Raw genomic sequence first — 24,670 nt, 5'->3', positions numbered from 1 at the left:
TCATTACATGTTCCAGATCGGTGGATTTGTGTTTTATGAGGATATGTACACAGGGGACTGACAGGTAAAGCACTGCAATTCTCTCCTGGCTCAGCAGGACCCTCTCTCAAGCCCTCAGCCGCCCCCACTCACCTTCGCGACCTACCCTACTAGTGCCTTAATAATAGCCTCTGTAGTCTCTCTCTTTCCCAGCTTCTGTAGTTTCCTAGACTTTATATTTCATGGCCTTTGCATGGCCTTGCCTTCCAACAGGGCCAAAACGATCAGCGTGGATCTCATGTCAGACACTCAGTTTTGTTGACCCACTAACAGCTACGACTCTGCAGCTGAGCTCGGGCTGGGTGAGGCTGGAAACTGGGCTGTCGAGGGTCCCTGCCGACCCTCCGCACGGCTTCGCATGGCCCCAGCGTGGTCTCGTCTGCACAACTGATGTGCACTGAGTGTCGGCAGAAGGGCGGTACACTGAAGCGCTTGTTCTGGATTGGCATTATAACAAGACTTGACTTCAGCCAGTAGAAGCAGTGTGAGGGAAATCACTGCCTGGCAGAACTTATAAAAACACTTCAACCTCTGACTTAATGAGGCGGCAGCCACCTTGTCAGTGTCAACCGAGAGTTGATCTGGTGTAGAGTTTAGAGGCAGCTGCTCACGGCAGCAAGGGCTCACTGAGGATGGATGAAAGGATCTACTGTAGCACCCACAGTTAAAATACACACGCATCCACATGATCGCATGGCTGCATGCTTCCAAGTGGCTGTCTCAAGAGTATGGATGGGCAATCATGTGACACTGAGAGTTGAACACAGCATGTGATTTTGCTGATTAGTGATTAGTAATCAGCAAATTCAGCTTTCTGTGGCTGGAGTGAAGACCTGCCTATGTTCAGCTCTCTGAGGGACATGATTTTCCATCCCTGCACTGCAGTTTAGCTCATCAACCGTGACGTAGTGACTGGCAGCCAGCTTCCCACCACATACTTGGTAATGTTTCACTCTAATTTCTTTTTCAGTATTAGCTGTGTTAACTCTGTTCTAACAGAGCCTTATGTATAAACTTGTCATGAGGTTGAATAACTTTCTCATAATTATGCTACTTAATAAATTCTACAGTATTTTTCCATTTCTACTTCACTTGTTTTATTGGAAGAGGTTTTTGCAAACATACAGTCTACACGTTTGGCTTGCACAGTGCATAAATTGTACGTACAACACTCTCTTGCTCTTGCTCTTTGTTCTAATCTCTTGCTCCGCTGCTTTGGCTCTCTTCCCCGCTATCTCTCTTTTTTACCACCTCTCACATTCTGTTCTCTCTTTGTTAATGCTGTTATTCATTGTTTGGTTTTGTTCGCTACAGAGGCTTGGAGGCAGACAATGGCCTTGTTATCTAGACTACTTTGGCCCACAACTGTGCAACAGTTGGTTTTAGTGGAGGCTACACTGAATACCCACAAACTGGCACACTCGCAGCAGGGCAGGCCAGGCCACACTGAGTGAATTAGATGTTAAAACTATCCATTTTCTTTAACATTAGCTAATAAAGGTTAAGGTTTCATGAGTGGCTGAATGTGATACAGAGAAGGTTAAGTGAAATAACCAAATACCTCCATTGCTGCTTGGCTTTCAAAGTGAATCCTTATATAATTTGTGGCATTTGTCTGTCCCTCCTTGCCTCCCTGCTTCTGCTTATTGGCCAAAGGAATGTCAATTGTCCTATTCTACCTGCATTACTCTTAAATGATTAAAAAATGTCCTAAATTAGTGTCTTCAGCTCTTTCTTGTTTCTTCTTCTTCTGCCTGGATTTCTGACGCAGGACACAGGCAGAGATGGCCCATACATGCCGTGGAACAATCAACTTGGCCACAGCGCACATCGACACAGAGGACGCCTGCAATATTGTCCTGAGCAGTGGGGGCCGCACTTACCACCTGAAGGCTAGCACAGAAGTGGAGCGGCAGAGATGGGTCACAGCACTGGAGTTGGCCAAAGCTAAAGCCATCCGTATGATGAACGATCAGTCTGGTAAGGGCAGTTGAAGCAAGCAGCTACTTGTATGGAAAATTTAGGCTGCATGGAATGTTTTTTTATAGCCTGATAGTTTTATATAGTGCAATCTGTAAGAGCGTACTGTAACACATCCATGAGGCACTGACATGAATGGTCATTATTTAAGCTTGATAAATAAAGGCTGGGCTGATACAGTCTCAAGGGTCAACATACAAGAGAGTGTTTATCTTGTGACTTACTTGTGTTAGTTCCAAGATCCAAGGTGAAAGGTGTGTTCAGCACTGGTTCAGCATGGTCTTCAGGGTCAGCCTAGATATTTGGATAGATTTGGTTTTCAAATGTCCCCCCTGGCATTTAATATTCAGCACAGCGCTGGTATTTCAGCTCACACCCTTTTTCTTTTAAAGTCATTCAGATTCCACTGTGAGACAAGAGGGGGCAGCGTCGTCTCCTCAGTCCAGTCGGAAAACAAACTGGAGTATGCTAATGGTACTGTGAAAACTGGGCTTCCATTCAGCCTGACAACAGACCACTCTCTTTTCCAAGGGGACTTATTCGTTTATGCTTGTATAAGGTGTCGTAGGTCAAAGGCTGTGGGAAAAGCCTGGGAAAAACGTATTTCTTCACATTTAACACTGGCATCAAACCAAAAGCCTCTCTGTCCCAGTCTTTTGCAGACAGGGTCTTCAGAGACTGAGGCAGGCTATATTTTCCTCTGGCCTCCATTTGAAAGTCAGATCACTAAATATAGACTGTGGGAGAATGTGAGTGCTTTTGAGCTCACCACTTCCAGTAATCAGAAGAGGAATGTTGGTATTTTGTATTTTGAAAAGGTTAGGCTACTGAACTACCTGCATATCTGATGTGTGTCCGATTGTTTGTGTGTATGCGTATTCACTACAGCCTATGTTCAACTACAGCCTGTTCTCAGACCAAATATGATACAATGCCAATTGCAAGCTTTACCTCCCACTATTCATAGCAAACTGTTGACATTTGAATTCATGAAAACATACAAAGACACCTCAACATACATCACCACCTGTATCTAAGATACTGTAGTCTGCTGCCACTTGTCACACGGGCACACACTATTAAATAATACTTTGTTTTAAACACGAAACTTTAAATGTGTAGTATTTATTGCATCATTGCTATAATTTTCTGAAGCAGTAAATTGTTTGTATTTTGTTAAATCTTTGACTTTCACACCTAATCTATCAGTGGGAGGAGGATTTGCGACAATGTGAGAAAAGGGACACTGTGTGGGTCTGTCTACAGAAAATGAAGTATTTGTTAATGCTTCAATACTACAGTGAATGTTATTTGTCCACTGTGTTAGACAAACATGGACCACTGCCATTCATTGACCTGCCCTCTTCTTTTCACCGCTGGAACAATTTGATCTCCTCAGCACATGTGTAGGTAGCAACCAAAGTTATAACTTTGTATCTTTGACATGGCTTGTTGTTACAGTACAATCTCAGATGTTGCTTTCATCTTTTCATCTTAGCCTGTGAGAAGCAGGTTTTAAAGCCCTAAATCCATTAATACGCTGTAAGACTCAAATGTCAAGTCTCTCTTTGTCTGCGAGACATGAGATTATTTTCTATGTACAGTTGACCTGAATCCTGAATCAATTATGTGAGTTTCTCATTATTACTGGGGTCACATCAGCAGCCTTTCCATTTATGAGCCCACTCTTGTAAATTGCCTGTCCTTCCATGAGTGCACCTTGTTCTAATTTGTGTTAAGATTGCAATTTTAACACCTTTCTGAAGCTAGTACCTGCAGTGTGGGGCAAACGTTCAGCAGGTGGCAGTGTTTGCCTTCACTTCAACATGCTCTCTCATCAGTTTGTCTGTGCTATTTTTGCCACAGCCTGGGAAAGTGAGCTCACAAGCCGTTGAATCACTGGTTCCAGTGGTGGCTTGAATTTGTGAGCCGGACATGCGGTCCCAATATAAATTCTACACCAGGGAAAATTTGCCAAGAGATGAAATTTAGTGGAAACTAGGATGGTTTAGTGGAAGATGGTGGAAATTGAGAAATACATAAATGCTGGAACCAGTCATCCAGTTAGTGGTTTCTTTGGGTGTAGCTGAGTTCAGACAGATACAGCTGACTGCACCTGACCCTGATGTGACAGCATGCAAGCTAATGTAAGGGCTAGGGATGTTTGAGATATCAGATTTCCATACCCCGATTAATGTCACAGAAAATATCACGGTTTTACGTTTTTCACGATTATTTATCAGTGAATGTATTCTTGGACCTGATTGAATAAACAAGACACACAAGCAGTTTTTTGGTCCAGTCCTGCACATAAAACATGTCAGTCTAAAGATTCTTCATGTACTTCCTGTAGAACTGAAGTTGCATCCAGGTAATTACTAAATATCCCCCTAAGATTCAGAAAGTAGACAGTAACACGTTGTGAACTACTTCCTTCTTGCCGACATTAAACTGTTTTGTTCCAGTATTTTGAAACTTTACAGTCACTTTTAGACGGCCTGCTTTGCAAATAAGATATACGCACACGCACACGCACACACGCACAACGTGACTCGCAAGATTGATGATTCATTGTCAGAGGGCATCGGAGGAATCTGGACTCCATAGTTTCTATAACTTTTATGGTTATGTAACCGCGGATATGGCAAAATCAGTTAATCCCGACATTCCTAGTAAGGGATGGGCGATAAGGCCAAAACGATATATATCATGATCTAGTATGTTTTCTGGTAATAAATAAATAGTCCATAAATAACCACATGGTAAAGCCTATTTTTGTATACTTTGTATACTCCTGTGTGAATTAAATACTTAAAATTTTCATTTTATTAAGAACTTTACTTAAAAGTAACATAATGTACACAACAAAGTGCAAACCATGTAAATATTGGCCAAACGCAATATGTGTGCTTGTTTTTCGGCATTGCGATAGAAACGACAAAAAAATGTAAATATCATAGACATTTTTATGTTGTTCTGATGAAATATGTATTGTCTTATCGCCCAGCCCGAGATGTATTTACATAATTTACTTGGTTTGCTTTTACATGTATCCTTTTGCTTGCCTTATTTTTCTCTTTCCTCTTTTCTTCTTTATTTTCACATCCCAACTGCAATTCTCCCTTTAGTAAAAGGTAGAGTGCTCTGTCCATGGTTCTGAAACTAAATATCCAAATTAGGATAGCCTCTTTGAACAAGCTTCATTTGTCATTTTCCCCACCCGCACTGGTCCTGACTGTCCCTGTTTTTTTCCCCCTACATTCGCTCTGCCGCTCGCGCTTCCTCTCTTTTCCAGCTACTCTCTCACTCGCTCTCTGGTTTTCTCGCCCCCTCCCTCTTTCTCTCTCTCCTCCTCTCCCTCAGTAAGCCATTTACTCTTCTTTTCATCCAGGGGGGTTTTGAGTTCTGAATGGACTGACCTTTTTCCTTCTCCAACTCTTCCCTCTTCGCTCGTTTCTTTTGCTTAATACATTGCTTTTGTCCTGCAAAGTCTGGAGGGAAAAATAGAGACCGGATAAGGCGTTGTTTTCTTTTTGTGAGTATCTGCCTTTTATTTCATCAACGCTGTGCTCAGGGATGTGTGTGCGTGAATGTGTGCATACATGTGTTGTCAAATTGATTAGATGCTGATTTGTTTAAATGCTTCACCTTATAGTATATTCAAGTATATTGGTGAATATTGGCAGATTTATGGTGGATAACTCAAGAATATCTGTGATTTCCTTTGTTAGACAGAAGGTGTTTACAGTAGACATCTGTCCCAGAGCTCATTAAGGGGACAAACTTTGCTTTGAAATGGAAAAACATTGCTAAATTATCAAAGGGAGTAGGTAACAAGTAACATGCTCCTCAATTAACAGTCAATTGAAAAACAATAATTTGTTTTTATTTACTCTCTTGTATACATTTTCCCTACATAAAGGGGCAGGATACTCTGTGTAGGCTGCGTTAGTTTAATTACATCCATCTACATGACAATAAATAACGATTTGCTAATAAGGTAACTAATGTATTCTGATGACAGGTCTATAAAATAAAGCTTGACTATTAAAGAGAAGATTCACTCCTGTACTACTCTAAATGTGTTTTAAAGTACTGTATTTTATCACCTGCGCTCCCCTCTGAGCTTGTGAACGGATCTTAAAAATGACAGATGTAATGCTTATCATCGTCATCAATTAGTTCTGCAGTGGCCGTGTATCGAATCGCTTGTCCGTGTTTGTCTTGTATGTAAAAGCGGCTGAGGTCGATTTGCTAGATCAGCTCAGTCCCCAATGACGAGGGAGATGCAGACAAAGAGATCAGAGTCAGTCTTGTAACATAACTTAAATCACCGGATGAATCCAGTCCCTCCACAGAGATCACAGGCTCTGTGGATGTCCAAGTAAAAATGATCCTATCACCCATGATCTGGGTGCTTTTCTATCTCATACTTGTTTTATTCAGCCATATTTAACTTCTTTCTACCTTAATTGTCTCTTAAATCTGTCGAAAATGTAACAGCCCGGTGTCTCTGTGAAATCAAACCCTTGCTATCTGATAATGGATTTGACCTGTCTGAGCTCACACTCCCTATATAAACTGCACATACCACCCACCATTGATCTTGGAGCTACATGCCACCTGCTTCCTATCCTACTGGTTCGACTTGCTCTGTGAAACATCGTGTCTATGCTGAAGTATATTCTAAACAATGGAAACTAATCAAACCCATTGTCTTTGTCCTGTTTCTTCTGGGCTTGCTGTCTGTTTGCTAACTTCCTCTCCTACATCTATATTTTCACCTCCTCTCTCTTTGTTCTTGTATTACAAGCAAACGGTGCCTTTTTAGCTTAAGTAAGTGGAATGGACTCTAAACCCACTAATTATTATGAGTGCTGTCTGGACAGAATAGGGACGGCACTTCCATTACCTCTGCTAAGGTTAAACCACAAACAAACATATACTGATACTGTTTTTGACGTATCACACATACTTTACTATTCCCAAAGTCCGCCCCAGAGGAGGTGAAGGTCGGGAACCAACAGTCGACGTTGACTTATTTTAAGTTACTTTACTTACATAACAAACCATGATTTTTCCTCAAGCTAACCAAATAGTTCTGGTTCAATACGAGGACATGTTGAAAACAAAGGTAGGATCTGGGAGAAAATACGTTCCCTCGAAACATAATTGACTCATAATTCATTTTTTTTGGAGACAGGGTTGGTTACATAAGTGGTTTGTTACATGAAAGTAACATTCATGCACATTCAGAAATAAATATTTTACAGTTAACATGATTTTGATTTCGTCTTTTTTCTTTATTTCTTTATTTTAAAATAAAAATGCATGTTTAGATTTCGTTATGTTTGTTTTCTGACTTTTAATTTTTATGTCTATAGATATATTGTGTGTGTGTGTGTGTGTGTGTGTGTGTGTGTGTGTGTGTGTGTGTGTGTGTGTGTGTGTGTGTGTGTGTGTGTGTGTGTGTGTGTGTGTGTGTGTGTGTGTGTGTGTGTGTGTGTGTGTGTGTGTGTGTGTGTGTGTGTGTGTGTGTGTGTGTGTGTGTGTGACCATTGTTTACTCTATTTAATGGATCTATACATTTTATTAATCATGACTCAATACAATCATTGGACAGCGTTATTGAAGCACTCCATTGTTACAGGATCCACACTTCATTACTGGGATTATTGTGCTGTCCTTTGTTGTACTAAGTATTGTTGTCTGCTCTGTAGGGTTCCAGTGTGTCCAGTGATCTGCTGTATGCTGCATGTAACTTGAATTCATTATTAAGCTCCAATTGTGTCCCAGGCGACAGTCATATTTTCTCTGTCCCTCGCTTTTCTGCTCTATCAGCAGAGAGGAGAAGTTGAGAAATTGAGAATGCAGTTACAGGCAGGTCATTAAATGGGAGTTAAATGTCGTGCAAGGCGGTCAGCTAGGACAATGGAGCTTCAGTATTCAGCTTTTCCATTTTGCTCCTTTCTCATCCTCTTAGTAGATTTCTGTCGTTGTTCTGTTCTTTTTTCGCTGGTCAGGTGTAGCTCTTTGTGACTAGTGCTAAGTGTTTTCCCCACAGCACCAATCCAACACACTGTTTTGTTGTTATCAAAACACTGTTGGAAGCGTTATTCTCTGTGAGTAATATTCATTTAAACTGTCCATCTGGCATTTAATGCTAGGGGCAGGGAGTGTTTTTTTTCCAGACATCAGAGAAGAGAAGCAAAGGGAGACATGATTTGTAATTATTTTTATGTCACCTTCTGTGCTTTCTCACACCATTATTTCCTTTCCATTTAGTTCTCGTGTGTGTCTTTTCTGTTGGGAAGAGTCAGCGTTCATAGCAGCATCGGTCATGGGATTGGCATGGAACCCCGTTTTATCTCTGTGGCTGCTTGTTTCTTTTTAAGCAACAGTGTAACATGATGCAGTCATTTATAGAAAACATGATGATGAATGTAGAAGGGATGAAGAAGGAGGTGATGTGAAGCACGTTTGTAGATTGTAGGGATTATTCCATTCCTTCATTTCAAACAGTAATACTTACCTACTCAACCTTTTTAAATCTTAGTTTTAATGTTTTGACACTAATCTAACCTTGTAGAGTAAAATATGAAAGGTATCTGAATGTTAAAGTGAGGTCAGGTCTCACAATACAGCACAGAAAGTCTTCCACACCAGGTTTTGACTATTGAAAGTTTCTTTACAGTCTATGGAGAGATCTGACCTTAAGCCAATTAAATTGTACGTGCTAGAAACCCCACAATATCACTGAACTGAAACTATTCTTTAATGAGCAAATGTTCAAACACTGCTCATTTCTGCAGCTCTGGTCAGCAACCATGGAAACATTTTGTTAAGGTTACTGCTTATGAAAATGGTTTTATCACGTCTTCAACGCAACATTTGCATACTTTTTTTTGAAAAGTAAGTCTGTTGATATTTAAGTAGCATCTTCATTCAGGACATACACTATGTACTATTTAATTTCAATGTGTTAGTAGACACATTTCTTTTTGAATATATTATCAAAACTCTTACACAAGGTTTATCATCTGATACCATTTTGGAGCTTCTGTATTTGCACATGAATGAGAAAACATTTGTATTACCATTACTTCTATGCTTCAATACGCGTTATGATATTTTTTCAGACTCCCCAAACAAAAAAAATGTAAAGGCATAGCTCACAGAGGTTCTTACAGTGCCAACACCAACAGCTGCTGCTCAAAGATGCTACCTGGATGCCAGTTTATTTGTCAGCGATGACTAAGTGCACTCAGGGTTAGATGATTCATTGCCCCAGCATATTGAGAGTCAGCTGTAATTTCACTCTGCTGCGAGGGGCATTGACATGAAGTGATATGTCTTTTTTTTTTTTTGATAAATCATCAAGTTGATACGTGGTTTATCCACTGTGAGCCAGTGCAGGCTGACAAAGGAAACAATTATAACTTAACTCTTATATTTGTGGTTAATTAAAGATCTTCCACCTCCTCTGGATAAGCAGATTGTTATCGCCACAGGAGGAACATCAGTCCATTAGGAGGCCTCAGTTTCAGCTTGTGTTTCACTGCAGTCAATAAACCGAAGACCTTCAGAAGAGTTTCTTTTTCTACATGCAAGACTTCTGTCGTCCCACAGTGTCACACAGCATAATGAGCCCTTTCAGCATGGCTCTAACATTTATATGGCTACAGCTGCTAGGATTGCCACAGCATAATGTTTTTAAAAGGTCTCAAACTCCGAATGTGACTTCTAAAATGTAATTTTCCTGTTAAAAGGAGTTCCTTCCAATTAATAAACTGTTTTTCTCAAGCTGTACGAGCTGGTTTTAATGAGCTCGCTGCTTGTGTATTCAGGCTGTGTGAAGTGTTTTGGTTCCTGGACTTAAATGCAGTAATTGGTTTAATGAGACTGTAACTCGTGCTCTTTAAATGCCCTTTTTTCCCTTTAGTTTGTCTTTCAGATGGTTTGGACTTCGACTGTCTCCTCCAGGGAAATGTGCTGTTGAATTTTTGTTTAACTGTGAGATTTCTAAAGAATATCATTTGGTGCAACTTGGGCTTCACTCCAGAGTTCAGAGTGCTTTTAAAACTCTCATGGAGATGATCTTGTATAGATTGGAGTCTGGAGTATTTAAAAATAAAAGTGCAGTAATGTTTTAACTTCTAAAAGGAAATTGGTGTAAATATAATTTAGATGTTATGTTAATTTATTTGACTCTTTTATTGTACTGCATGTGAATACGTGTTGGATAGCTGAAAGTAGAGTCTAACTACATAAACTCATACACAGGGATGAAACAGTTATTCGGTTAATGATAAACTGTGGTCAAATTTCAGTTTGGTTAGTATTACCGTCAAACTTCAGTTATCGTTAAAACTGTGTTTGAAAAACTGCAGCATAAACCAAAGTTGGCAACAGTTGCCCAGAAGCAGGTGCAGCAACGTGGGTGTGTTTTGCATTGGTGAAAAAAATGGCGAAAGGAAGTAACAGCGCTCCGGATGGTTTTCAGCCGGTTCTCGAGTCCGAAGTGTGGTTGTATTTTGGGTCCTTATAAGAGTGCTGAGAGAAGCTGGATGGAAGATGGTCAACCTGTCAGCAGTACATGCTATAAGTTTAATGTTTATGCAAAAGAAAAGTGCTATAAAACTTGGTGTGTAACAGTACTTTTTAAACATTAAAATACTGCAATAACACTGATAAATGTGATAATTTTGATTATAATTGAGATGTAAAATGATCATACCGTTTCATCTCTACTGTACATAACATAGGTGTGTGCGGTGCTACTGAATAGTCAAGCAGTGTTTCACTTCTATGAACAGGAACACCACAACAGTGACTTTATTTATTTCAGTTTAACTTATGGATAATAATGATAATTTCATAAATAAAATGCAGCTTAAAGTGTTTAAAATTAGGAGTAATGACTGAAAAATACACCCCAAACAAGACCCTATATGAAGTACATCACAAAGCTTTGTGTTTTCACCCGTCATGTTTGCCTCTCTGTGCATGGTTGAACTTGACAGTATTGAAGAAAAGAAATGATGAACGTCAAGTATGAAATTAATTGAGGTTTCATGCTTCACCATGCCCTAAAACATGCTCTGGGACATCTAATGGGATCTACTGTAGGTGATGTTGTTTTACAGTCCAACAATCTTTCCCTGTCAGCACTTCTCTCACCTCACTTTTAGTCCACAGCAGCTCTCCTGTTACCTGCTGTGAAGATATTTTACAGAATAAAAATTTTAATACACAAGCTTCATGTGATGCTGTAGCAGTTGTTCAATCAAAGAGGGACTCACTTTACTGCTGGCCTAGTTTGTGCAGCTGATTTTATGCTCTTTTCGTGCTTGGTCCAGAGATATTCATAGCATTACTGATACATGTGCTGTTTTCAGTGTAAAAATAGATCAAATTTGAACATATGACTGTGTGGTACCATCCCCCAAAATGATGGCAGTTACATCACACTTGATACCATGTAGCTGTGTCTTATATCTTATATAAGAATTTAAAATGTGAATGATAGCTGGCATAAAACAAATAACCTCTTGATCTTCACAAATCAAGATTGCGTTGTCTAACAATTACATAGCCTTCAGTGCTGAAAATAAATAAATAATTCAACTGTGAATTTGATCGAAGTGTGACCTTAAAATTGAAAGTATGATCCAATCCTGGATTTGGAGAATTGTGACACCCCTACTTACCTGGTATATATTTATCTGGATTAGTTAATACAGATTTTAGACTTATACAATTTGAGCTGATGGGTTGGTTGGACGTACAATTAGATGTCATTGGTTTTTGTTGATATTCTAAGTGTATGGGATTCAGATTATGGATTTACTGAAAACTGACATTAGAGTGTATTCAGATTTTGAGGGGGTTCACAATACTAGTAATTTGATACATTTCGGTTTCTGGTGATACGCTTGAGATTGTTATCACAATAATATTTAGAATATTTTTTCCCGATATATCACAGCAACATATAATCACACGTGATAAAATAACCAAATTGATTGTACAAAGCAATTAACTCTCTTCCATTGGCTTTTATTCCATGTGATCAGACTCTTCATACTGTATGTTTGAAATAAAAAGTAAAAAAACACATTTTAGCTTGCCAAATCAGTAATTTGACTAGCAGAAATTTGTGAAATAATGGCAGGATATGGTTATTTTGTACATAATGTAATTCAGCTGATAGTAAATTAACAATATCCTAATTAATTATAGGCCAGCCCTGCCAGCCCTACTTAGGACAGATGTAATGTAATGTGTTTACAAAAGCCCACGGTTAAATCTAGCAGAGGAGAAATAGTCCAGGTAGCCGGGGTGACCTTGAGTTACAGTACATTACAGTATGTGCACTGTCAGCAATATTTGAACGATGACCTTCCCCTGCTTTGAAAGGGGAGGGCGTGAGGCTTGTTATTGTAGCCCAGGGCTAACTAGAGTATGAATTGTGCTGTATTGGTACAGTGACACTGACTTTGAGATTTGAGGTGGCCCATCAGCAGCTGGTGATCAGCACTATAAAGAGATTCTGACATCTTTTATTGAAGGATGTTTTATTTTAGCTTCCGCACTTGGTTTAGTGACACCAGTCTGAGTAATCTGAAATTTTTCCATCTCTCATGTCTCATCATACATAAGCTCTTCGTGGTGTCATTTTTTAAGCGACACAGACTTTTCCTTATACCATCTCTGCCATCTTCGCTTTCCTGAAATAGTTGACGTTTTCTGTCAAGGAGGGGTTGACCGAGAGGAAAGAATGCATTCTGGTTTTAGTTGTGTTGATGACTGCTGTCTGTCGAGTCCTATATCTCCTCTCTGCTTCACTCACTCACTCACTCTCTCCCTCCCTCCCTCCCTCTCCGGTCTGCATTGCACTGAGAGAAGCATGTGGAGGAGAACTGTGAATGTATGTACCCCGAGTGCGTGTGTGTTTTCGCAAGAAAGGGAAGCAATGCAGGAGAGGAGACTGGAATCACACGAGGGAGCGCCTGCTTGGCTCCCCCGCCTGTGTACCGTATGTACGTGTGCAAGTGTGCATGTGTGTGCGTACATGCTGCAATGCTGAACAGGGAAAGTCGCTTCCTCTGCCCCCACCTCGCTGGGATTATGTAGTGGCACAGGGCAGCGTTGCATCTCAGGGAGCGCAGCGTGTGATCAGGCCTGCAGAGAGTGGGATGAAGGGCCGGAGCTGCTGGGAGCCAGGGACGGTCCGCTCCCTTTGCAACTCGGGCTGCCTGAGTAAAGTCAACCAGGGTCAGTACAGCTATGGTTAAAGCTATGACATTAGCATGGAGCTGTCACACTCCTCTCCATCTGTTCAATGACAAAACCTTCTTCATCCTGCCATCTCTTCCTCATCCTGTGTCTGAGAGGTAGCCGTCATCCCTCCATCCGTCTTCCTCGCTGTCTCTCATCTGTCGCCATGAATGCTCACATCTCGGCAGCCTCCCTCAACATTGCAGCACCTCATGCTGTAAAGAGTGCAGCGTGTCCTCTCTCCTGCATGCAGTCTCCTTTCCTCTTTCCCTTCTTTCTCCTGTGCTGCTACTCATTTCCCCTCTCTTCTTTGCGCCTGCTCCACCTCAGATTTGCATGTGGATGAGTCGAAGCCTGCCAGGCCTACGCGTTGTGGTGGCAATGTGCATCTGAGTTTGCATGTAATGTGTGTAGAGTTCATTGCACCATTAGCAAGTGTAAAATGCAACATTCTGTATTTCATAAGTTCCTAAAGTGCAAATGTGGCAAGTAGAGTGGTGAGAGCATTAACTAAGGTCTTCAAATTACCAGTATTTTATACTGCCCACTCACAATAACCTTGCAATACTAGCCTGTATGACATCCTGTTCAAATGGTGAAGGATTTTACACGGATCAAATCAATATTCTATTACTGCTCATGGCAGGTAAATAGCATCCCATACAGTGTACTTAATTGTGTATTCATATGAATATATACCTTGAGGAACAATAAAGAAACATGGTAACCATCATATCCCTTAGCCTCTCTCTGCTCATCCTATTCTACATTTCCACCTCTCTAACTTCATCTATCATTGTGTTTGCCCATGGCAGGGTTGGACAATGTGGAGTTGAACAGCTGTGCTCTTAAGCCCCGGGCTCTCCGTCTCCTCACTTTGCCTGTTTGTTCACTGAAATTAGTTTGGCATGGGTGGTATAGCCCATGTTGTTTTAAGACTTTTCATAGTAGGCTTCTGCACACACTCTGCATTATGAATGATGTGATTACGGAAGAAACGGAAAGAAAATGAGCCAGAAAACCATCGATGCAATAGTTCGAAATCCTCCAATAACGGACAATACTGTAGTACAAGCTGTTCTGTTCACTTTTAGTGTCTCAACATAGTGTGATAAATCAAAGGCTTTCATAAGGATGCCCTGTATGTCTCAGGAGTAACATTCAAATATGTAAGGGCTTTGATACTGCCAATAGAAACACTTGTAGTCTCGCATTGCAAGTCTGGCTGCACAAGTTCATTTTCTGAGATAGTCAGAAAAAATGTTCTTGCTTGTTTTAATCGCTTTCTTTAAACCATCACAATTGTCTTGGGCAGTGCTAAGCCCCAGATGCAGCAACGGTGCCCTTGCAAATAGATAGTGGAAGGGAAGGAGATGCCTGATTTTATCCCCACACCAGTAAGCCAGACTACCTCTGATGATATAGTGTTTCAGTTTGACGTGTTGAAATTTGAAACATAAAAAATGAAAATACATTTTACATGCTATGTATGTGGATTTAGGTTATTTTAAAACAAGTTTGGGACATAAAAAAAGTAGCTCAACCAGCTGGTTTGGATTGGCGATGAGTATTTCTTGGCCACGATCTTTGTCATATTGGCTACTAAATTAACAAAAAAATAAAATGTTACTGTATTATTTTCTTGATCCACTTTATTGTATCCGTGTCCATAAACAACTAATTAATTTAGCTGTAATACAACCAACAAATATATAGATAAAGAAACGTAGCGATGGACTATATGAATTGAAATCACAGCGGATTGCCTTTTCTAAGCCACTAAATCAACCTTTACTAGTTCCAAAGTAAAGACCAATTCTTAGTGAAACACAGTTATATATGGACCTTTTCAAAGATGTAAACATAAACATTAAACAGTCCTAGTTTGTTTCCAGTTGCAGTGAATGTGAACGACATCAGCTGAGAGGAAATTACCAAGGACCAAGGCTGTTGCCTAGCAATGGAATTCCATTGAAAAGGTCTATAAATTATGCAAAGTTCAGTAACAATGGTTAAGTGTTAACTGCAGTAGGGGCCAGTTTGGCTCAGTAAATTGGAGAGCTCACTGTTCCAGCATGGCCACTGCTAAAATAAAGCAACAAATACAACTATAATAAGAATAATAGTTGTAAGAATAATAAGATGCTTTTACAATGTTGCAGCTCCCTCATGATAGAGCACACTGGGAGGCACACACCTGCAAACAATCATTTCTGGTTGACAGCCATGTGTCATTGTCGTGAAGGCATTGCTCCACTTTTAGGCAGGAATTGTGATTTGTGAAAAATAGAAGAGGAAAGCTCCCAGACAGAAAGTCACTTTATGTAAATATGAATTCTTAATGCAAACTCTGTTGCAATCTGACATGCCCCTGAAACATTTTGAGACTTCTGCCTAATTAAAATTAGGTGACCAAGCAGTTGTGAAAGACCTATGGGCATCTATCCTTGTAAAGTGACTTATAAACCTATACAGACAAGGTCTAAGCCTTGTACTGTAATGATCCCAAAAAGAAAAACCTTGTACCATATTTTGTAGACCTGATCTGACCATCCATTCTTATAAACTTTTTAACAGAAGCATTAATCCCAGTGCATGAAAAAAACCTTTGAAGCTGAAGGGTGAATCATTGATTGAAATGTACTCTCCTCCAGTGGCAATAGCTGCTGTGATAAACAGACTTAGTTTGAGTGGTTTGTTGACATGTAAAACCTCATTTGGAGTTGCACTAATATGTGAGATTCTACATCACATTGATAATCCAACCTTTTCCAAACAAGCCAAATACAGCAGCTTGGTCATTGGCCCTCAGTGTCTGATACAGGCGCACAAGGCACCCTTTAGTTTGTGAAGAACGACACAGTCTGTGGAGGAAGGAGGAAGGTTGTGGATGGAGAGGTCAAACAAACAGGACAACTAACAAACATATTTATCTTAAACCAAACCACTATCTTTTCCTAAACCTGACAAAGTAGTTTTGTTGCCTAAACCTAACCCTTCCCCACAGGTTGATTATGATATGATAAATTACTTTTTATCCATCCCTTGTTACAGATACACATCTTTTTTTGCATTTTTTAAGAGGGGTCAGAGCGCAGGGTCAGACACTGGAGCTTTTTTAAATAATTCAAATATCAATGCATAACTTAAGGGTTCTTTAGAGACACCTCTACAACTGCTCTGTAAAGGCTCTTTTCTAGTTTGATGGCTACCTGCATGGCTCATTATCTTGTAGCTCTGGCCCTAGGACAGTTAGCATGATGGATCACGATCTTGACGTGTCCCCGGGTTACTGACTCATGGATCATGGTTTGCAAAATCATTCCACATCATTAGGGTGAGACAGTGACAGTAACATGAGTTCCTATCAATAGTATGAATTGTCAAATACATGTAGATCCAAATACTTTCCAACCTGTTAAAACTAGCTTGTTGTTTGAGAATTGTTATTGCAGTGCTAAGTAGGACTGGTTTATATGGATAAATTACTTTTTGTAATGTCATTTTTTATTGCCATATAGTTATGAGATACATGCAATCTGGTAAACTGTCTATGGATCTGTATTTGATGTATTGGCCAGTGAATTAAATGTTTTACCAGTTAAGATATTTTTATTACATAAAATGCAAAAATCAAAAAATACATATTCAGTATTGCTTAAAGCAATCCTGCTCATTGACATGCAACATGCCCATGATGACCTAATACAAAACAGACAGAGATATTACAGGGAGCGCTACCAAGGGATAAACAGTAAGGTAGAATCTTTCTCGGTTAACATATTTGTACCGTATCATGGTTAAAGGTTGAATATGGAGACTGAGCAGAACACCGCCATCTAGTGTCTCAAGATTGTAGTCGCAACAACAAAAATAATTAAAAGCAATCAGGTTGCCAGGTTGGTCAGACCTGGTCCAGTAGCCAACAGGAGACCGGAGTCTGAGTCTGTTTGAACTCATCACCTCCGGCAAATCACACCATAAAAACAAGTATTGCAGAGGAGTTTGACTGACAGTTACTGTTAGTCGTTACAGCTAAGTAAACATGAAAGTTAGCTTACCAATCAAGGAGAAACGTAGCCATTTGGGCGTGTGTTTTAATGACGTTGAACCCCTTTATCTCAGTCCATGGAGTGAATGCTTGGCCTGCATTGACTTTCAATTTTGCCTGTCTCCAGTCACTCCGCTGCTGGGACAAATAACGCTGCTGCAGGATTGGTAAAGTCCATTTCACCCAGAGCCAGCCTACAGTAGCTGCACCGAAAAACAGACAACCCTGGCAACCAGCATTGCCGGCTGCTATTGACTTTACAATGTAAACAGAAGGTGACGTCATTGTCAAACCCGTAAAAGTTAAATATAAATTAATTAAAAGACTAAATATATTTTTTTTATGGAAAAGCAATATGTTCATTCTGTACGCCTGTGGGTGTATTCTTTTTTCCTTTTTTAAAAATATATAGCTTTTAATGAAGATTCTACATATTCAACCTTTATCATCGTAGTGCTGAGAGGAATAGATGCAAGCCAGATTATGCCTTCTGAAGTTATTATTCAATCAGGAATCAGTGCATGATCTTTATGTAAGTCACACAAATTCTGTCATTAAAGTCCTGACACCTGTGGTTACCATGGTAACAGTGAGCACTGTTTAATATTACAGGTCCCAGAATATGTGGGTTAAAATTACAAAAAGTAATGCTGAATTGCATGTATGGATAATTTTCTGTGCCTCTGCCAATCACAATACACTACTATATAGAGGGGTAATTACAGAATCATTGTAAATACTATAAATGGTCCTTTCACAAAGGATAAGTTACTGTATTATGTTTGTGTGTTTGTGTTCATGAGCAACTACATTAGTGTGTGACACAAGCAAATCATTTAAGAAGGGAAGATAAGCACTACGATAAACTGTGCCTGTGTCAATGAGACATGTCTTTAAAAAACAATATTTTAATCCTTTTTTCTTTTAATACCTGTCCTGTTTCATAAGAAACAGGACAGCTTTCAACAGACCCTCCTCCTCCCACAGCCTGAGCAGCTCTTTGCACGCATATAAATGAAGGATGTATGTGTGTGAGCATGCATTCAGTTAAGGTATGCTTACCAGTCTTGCATACATGGGTTTTAATCATGCTCTATGCCTTTCAATGATGAAAACTCTCTTAAATAATGCACATCAGACAATAAAGAGATCGCTGCAGACTGTTTCAGATGGTAAACACAGGCTTCATAATTGGCTTGTGATTCACAATCGCTAGAGAACAGAAAACTTTTTATTTTTATTATTGCAGTAATTTCCTGAAAATCCTGTCATAGTGACCAGACTTGTGTAATTGAGCTCAGTTAGTATTCTGAGGTTGTAGGATAATTAATAACCTCAACCTTCAGACGGTAGAAGTTATACAGTAAGCTAGAGACTGTTTCCTCTCACAGGTTTGATGCACCAGCTGGGAATTCATAAATTGTACTCAGCACTCCAGAATATAAATCTGCATCCTGGTAGTCAGCAGTGTGATCGTTTTTCTTTTTGTCCATCCTTGCACATTGTAAAATGTTACTGAATTAATTCTCATTGCTTAGTTGCTGCAGTGTTGCTGGCTGCTTTCTGAGAGTGTTCGATTGGATACACTGCCAGAGCTGTACTGCAGAGCATCGGGGACAGTGATGAGTTGCACTGCACAGTTTCTCATTTGCTTGTGGAGAGCTGAGCGCCGCGGTGTTACTGGGTTTAACCTGCTGTCTCCTTGTTATGTATCTCAGAGGAGGTATGGAGCCAGTTAGCAATTACTGGCCAGGATTACACTCCAGTCCCTTGGGACGCGTCTTCGCTCTTCATCTACCTTTGTTCCCTCTTCTGTTCCTGATATACTTCTCATTTATTCTCATTCTCCTGCACGCACTGTGAAAACAGTCACTGCAAAACACTCATCTCCCTCTCTCTTTGCTGTCAGTGCTGAGAGAAATATGTTTCAACCACAGGTACAAACTCTCTGTGGTCAGATTATGTGCATTAAGGCTGGATAATTTGGAATCAATATCTGATAATCATGATTGTTTCTGTGCTGATATATATCACAGCATGTATGCAAAAGAAAAAGTCTCGACCTTTGAGCAAATAAAAAAGTAATGTGCTGCGATGAGTTGTCTTATACCTTTTCCTGTGTCTAATTAGGTACATTTGGATAATTGTAATTGTCTATTGTATTAGTCTATTGAGATTAGTGTGTACAGTATGCATTTTCCTGATCTATCTAATTTTTTTTAACAGACATAATTAATAGATATGTTGCATTCCGTGTGTTAATTTTTAGTCTACAGTCCACAGCACCACGGTGACTCTGACCTGTAAAAATTAACTGTAATAATTTATTTGCTAATAAAAATAATAATAATTCTCTGAACCTAGTTTTCCCATTGATAAGATCTTTCAATACCATCTTTAATCAAGACACATCTCCTATGTACTCTGGCTGCTCAACGTACATGTCTTTAGGCCTGGCTCCACTGATCTGACAGCCTGTCCTCAGGGACGAGCAGAGAGACGAGCCCTGACAGTGGGATGGCAGCAAGACTACTGCTCTCCCAATTACACTCTCCCACGTGTCTCCTGCTTCCTCTCTCTCCCTTTCTCTCTCTCTCTCTCATGCAAAATAAGGAAGGCGTGAAGGGAGAACAAGCGACATTATGCACATGCTGGGGAAGGACGGAAGACGGATGTGTGTTTATGTGCTGAGATGTTGTGATTTGATGAGCTGTGACCTGTTAACTTGTATCCCCGACCTTGCCTCAGATGTAGACATTTGCTTCAATTATATCATCATCCTCTGAGTAGGAGGTTTCAGTAGAGATAAGCTGGGAACTGGAAACAGACACATATTATTGTCGACACAGGGTTTTCTCCGAGGTGGTGGACTGTGGGGGAAGGGGGGAGGTAGACCGCCCTTGAGACATGACTGGCGTGGTAATGGGCTCCTGGCCATGTCTCGTGGTGTCGACTTCGCAACAGAGATCCATTCATCCTCCAACATCTGGAAATGTGACGGGGGGCAGCTAAGGCAGTGACACTGATGTACAGGCAGCAATAATAGGGTATTTATTGACACAGGTTTATTGTAAAACACTGTCTTCCCTTTTTATTCCACGTGTGAGTGATACGCAGTTGATAGAATATGTTTAGCCGAAAGGGTTTTCATCCCCAGCAATCAAACTTGTCCGCTGTTGCTTGACATTGTATCGATCCTACATGGATCTGGCTCAGTGAAGCAAAAGGAGATTGCAGAAAAGACATTTCTGACATAATTGTGGAGGCTTAATTTTAGTTGAAGGGTGTCTGTACAGTAAAGCCAACAGCCAAATTGTTTGTTCTTGCAGCTCACAACATGTTTCAGTGAAGTTTAGTAAAGAAGAGGAGACGTGCTTGCCCCGGTACGTGTGGCAGTTTATTTTTAAGTGCCATTGCTTTAAGCTGCTGAACTCATTGGCAGAATGAGGGAGTGAATAATAAGAGCACAGCTTCACTGCAGTGCTGCACATGTCTTCAGTCAGCCATGTATTTCAGTTTATTATTTAACGTCCCATCTGTGCATACCATTTACATTTTACATGTGTGTGTGTGTGTGTGTGTCATCAGATGTGGTCCTGAAGACACCTACTGTAGCGGGAACTACCACTTGTGTTCAATGCTCACTATACTGATAGACACAATCATAGCATCCCATGAGCCAGTGTTTTTTCCTCACAGCACCTCTGAGATGTCTGAACACCATCCTGTGGCCCTCTAACGTCCTCCATATTATGCTACTCTCAAATGTGGACATTATGCAGAGCAAAGCGGCAACCTCTGGAGCTAAAAAAAATTAAGCCAACACAGAAGGAAGCTACTTGAGGCTGGCTCAAAAAGCGATGAATCCCCATAAAGCCTGATGTTAAAATGTCAGCAGAAATAAACATGTTTTCAACCATGTTTACTAGTGCCTGACAGATATGGGGTTTTTGGCAGGTGCAGAGAACAGGTTTGGTCTCTTAAAGTTATGCATAATTAAGGGCTGGTTGAAAGACATTTTCCCATTTTTTTTCTTATATGAAAAATATATCTCAAATATCTTTTAGCAGTTTTATATGAAACTCTTCTCTCATCCTGTAAAAAAAAGTTTTGATGACTAATTTTTGAAGTTGGCGGTGTATAAATAAATGCATCCAATCAATTTTGGGGCAGGTTTATTGTTGCCTCGTGGGAGGAAGTTGAAAACTACATCAACTCGCTAACTGACTCAGTTTAAAGCTGCTCTGCCAAGGTCACACTTTATCAGTTTAAGGCTTATTTCATTATCATCCTGACGCTGTCATCTCTTTCGCTGTCGCTTGCTTTCCTTTTGCACTGCAGCTGCCCGTCTCTGGACACACTCCGGTCAATATTTTGACTTTACGACTTTCCTCTTCTTCACCTGCTTTTCTTATTGAAATGCAGTGTTATTTGATTCCTACTCTGTTGATGGCTGGTGATGGCTGGATGGATTTCTGATCCGTGTTGCCTTTAGGGTTTGTTGTCGCTGTAAAGGACCTTTGGCTGGACTGTACAACCCTTCTAATGGTCAGACAGTTTTGTCTATCTGAAAGCCTTTTCAACATGTTCACACATTACCTCTGAGGCTTGAGCTCAGTGTGTATGCTGCTTTTTCCTGGCGGAACTTTATTAGTTAGGTAATCGGGTGAGAATGGATGCCCAGGAATGCAAACATGGTGAGAGGCTTTGTTTTCTTCCCTTCTCTTTGTCCTCTTTTCGCACCCTGACCTGGTTTCTTTCTACCACCTCTCCTCGTGGTTCTCTATCTTTTTAGATGACAGTACTTCAACCCATTTGTTTATGATCACCATATGTGATTCTAACGTACAGTAGGCTTTTACTAAACACGTCTTGTCTTTTGTAGTTGTTTTTGTAATCTTGGTCTGTTGATTGAAGCCCAATCTATATATTCACATGGAAAATATTATCAGCAGGTTGTAGTTTATAATATGTGTATCAGCTAGAACAGGCATTGCTGCTGACAGTGTTTTACTGAACCAGTGTTTTACTGAACCATACCAACAAATTCCATCGACTCTGGTTGTGTGGCCGGTAAATTGAAATGAATGGAAATGACTGCACAATACATTTAAGAAAATATGTGTTTTGAGGCAATTCAAAGAAGACCACAGACACACTAGATGCTTTGTGAAGCTGCTCTAATTCACAGCGTTGCGTTGAGGTGATCAGCTCTCAGTGACAACGCAAACATGCTGATGTTTAGCATGTAGGCTGTGATGTTGTTAATGTAACCATGTTAACCATCTTAGTGTAGAGTTTCAGTATGCTACCATCTTCGAATCAGCACTAAACTCCAAGTGAAGTATGAGAATGTCAGTATTTTTTCAAGTCTTTGTTTGTGGACTATTGAACTATTGGACAAATTATAATTTTGACCTGATGGTGGTGCTGGGTAAGAAATCAGATGAACAACACATTTTTATCCTGAATGGACAGTCCCCCACATGACTGTCTGAACCACATTTCATGACAATCCATTCAATAGTTTTGAGACATTACACAATTTAAAAACACAAATGTCTGTCCCATTTGTCACACAAGATGACAAGTCAGGGGATCTCCAGTGTCATTAGGGTTAATTGTCTGGACTCCATGAATATCTTGGTACAAAATTTCAGTAAGATTTAAAGTGGTGGTCCGACTGACAGAAGAAGTGATTGTCTTTTTTGCCGTTATCAGACCTTTTTAACTCTCTTGGTTTTTGAGAGATAGAGAGAGATAGAGTATCTGTCACAGTTGCTTGAATCAAAAACTATTGATAACCTTCTAAGTCGTGATTTCTTGTAATAGAACTAAAATGTTGCTCACTTAGATGACCTTGATGACAGATTTGAAAACACTTTAATTGTAATTTTGTTTCTGATGTCAAACACCAAACCTTCCTAACAATAAGTCCACTGCGGATATACTGTATCTCTGCGCTGCTTGTGCCTCAGTGGAGCTTGATTTTCCAGTGGCCAAAGTTCAAAGTCAGATTTGAACTCTGTACATTGCTGTTACATGATGTATTCCTGACACTGCCAGGCGACCAGCATCCCCCAGGCGGAGGTCCATGGTGTACTTGAAAGGTGTAATTAGGCCTGACACGGGTGATAGTCTCTTCCACTGCGAGGTCACAGCTAGCTGCAATGTTCTTAGGAGAAAGTGTTGCTGTAGTGCTGCCTCTCACCAAGTCTGTGGCAGTCTCTCATATTAGCTATATAACAGACCTTTTCAATGTGACAAAGCATGCCCTGTATTGAGGGAGTGTAAAAGGCAGCAGAAAAGAAGTTTCTAGACATTAGAGCAGGGGTCGGCAGCCTTTTTGATATGAAGTGCCACTTTAAAAGTGCTCTTGTTAATTTGTGTGTCATATCGACATTAAGCCTGCCATTGACTACCAAGACTGCTAATTTATTTTGCACCCGCTCCACATTCTTAGTAGGGCAGGTCTTCACGAAATGCATATGGGGAAAAAGTCAATCAAACTGCTGTAAATAACAGGCCACACACCTGCCAATACTCTCCTGCACGCTTATTGCTAGTGTGCCATTGGTTGGGCTAGCATGTGCCAATGGTGGCTGACTTCTACATTACAGGAACAGCCTGTGGAATAGAGGGTGGAGAGACTGTCTCACTGCACCGAAACCTTTAAATATATTGTCCTCGTTAAGATAACTGTGTTCTCCTTGTCCTCATTTTCTTATTTTTCTCTGCGTTCCCCTGCTTCTAAAAACAGAAACACACACAAAAAGATGATTTTATGTCAGGGAATATTTTTCTGTGTAGATATAGATGGCGTGCTTGGATTTGTTCCTTTCACATTGTCACTTGGCATTTTCTGGTGTATTGATGCTGCAACTCTGTTCTCATATGTTCTGTTTAAACTTGAGAAACCTTTCTTCAGTGACATCATAGTAAAAAAATCATGTAGACAGGCTGTCTGTATTCAAATGCCCTGATATATCTTACATTTAAAACGTTACTGAGGATTTCTGCAATCAGTCAGTCATATTTATTGTGTCGCTGTCTCATGTAAATGTCAGTAAATGTCAATAAATGTAACTAATTTGTCCTTAAATTATTCAAATATGTTTAAGCCTTTTCATTATTCAACAAACACCAAAACAGAAATGACTGAAACAGCAGTTAATGGACACTAAGGCTTCCTATCTTTACCGATTTACCACTATTCTTGTCTCTCCATTTTTAAGTCTATAAGTCATGTGTGTCTTTTTTTTGTCAGTGGAAGTCATTGTGCAACGGAGGAATCGGATATGCGTTTGCCATGGTAGCTTG

The 24,670-nt window shown here is 40.1% G+C and overlaps 1 protein-coding gene across 2 annotated transcripts in view; it reads left to right on the top strand.

Moving 5' to 3' along the window:
- The window catches only part of osbp2b (oxysterol binding protein 2b), a 48,211-nt gene that overhangs the window by 5,451 nt on the left and 18,090 nt on the right, over positions 1 to 24,670 (top strand). The window contains exons 2-3 of one of the 2 annotated variants that reach the window (XM_083912533.1): positions 17 to 64; positions 1,811 to 2,019. In XM_083912533.1, the coding sequence (XP_083768659.1) occupies positions 36 to 64; positions 1,811 to 2,019 (238 nt within the window). In that variant the 5' untranslated portion in view covers positions 17 to 35. The remainder of the gene's footprint in view (positions 1 to 16; positions 65 to 1,810; positions 2,020 to 24,670) is intronic. The other variant, XM_083912532.1, reaches the window with a different exon arrangement.

This window comes from Echiichthys vipera (genome assembly GCF_963691815.1).
Source record: "Echiichthys vipera genome assembly, chromosome: 4".
Classification (NCBI taxonomy): domain Eukaryota; kingdom Metazoa; phylum Chordata; class Actinopteri; order Perciformes; family Trachinidae; genus Echiichthys; species Echiichthys vipera.
Note: the sequence above shows the minus strand (reverse complement) of the source record. Positions and strands in the feature narration are given on the sequence as shown.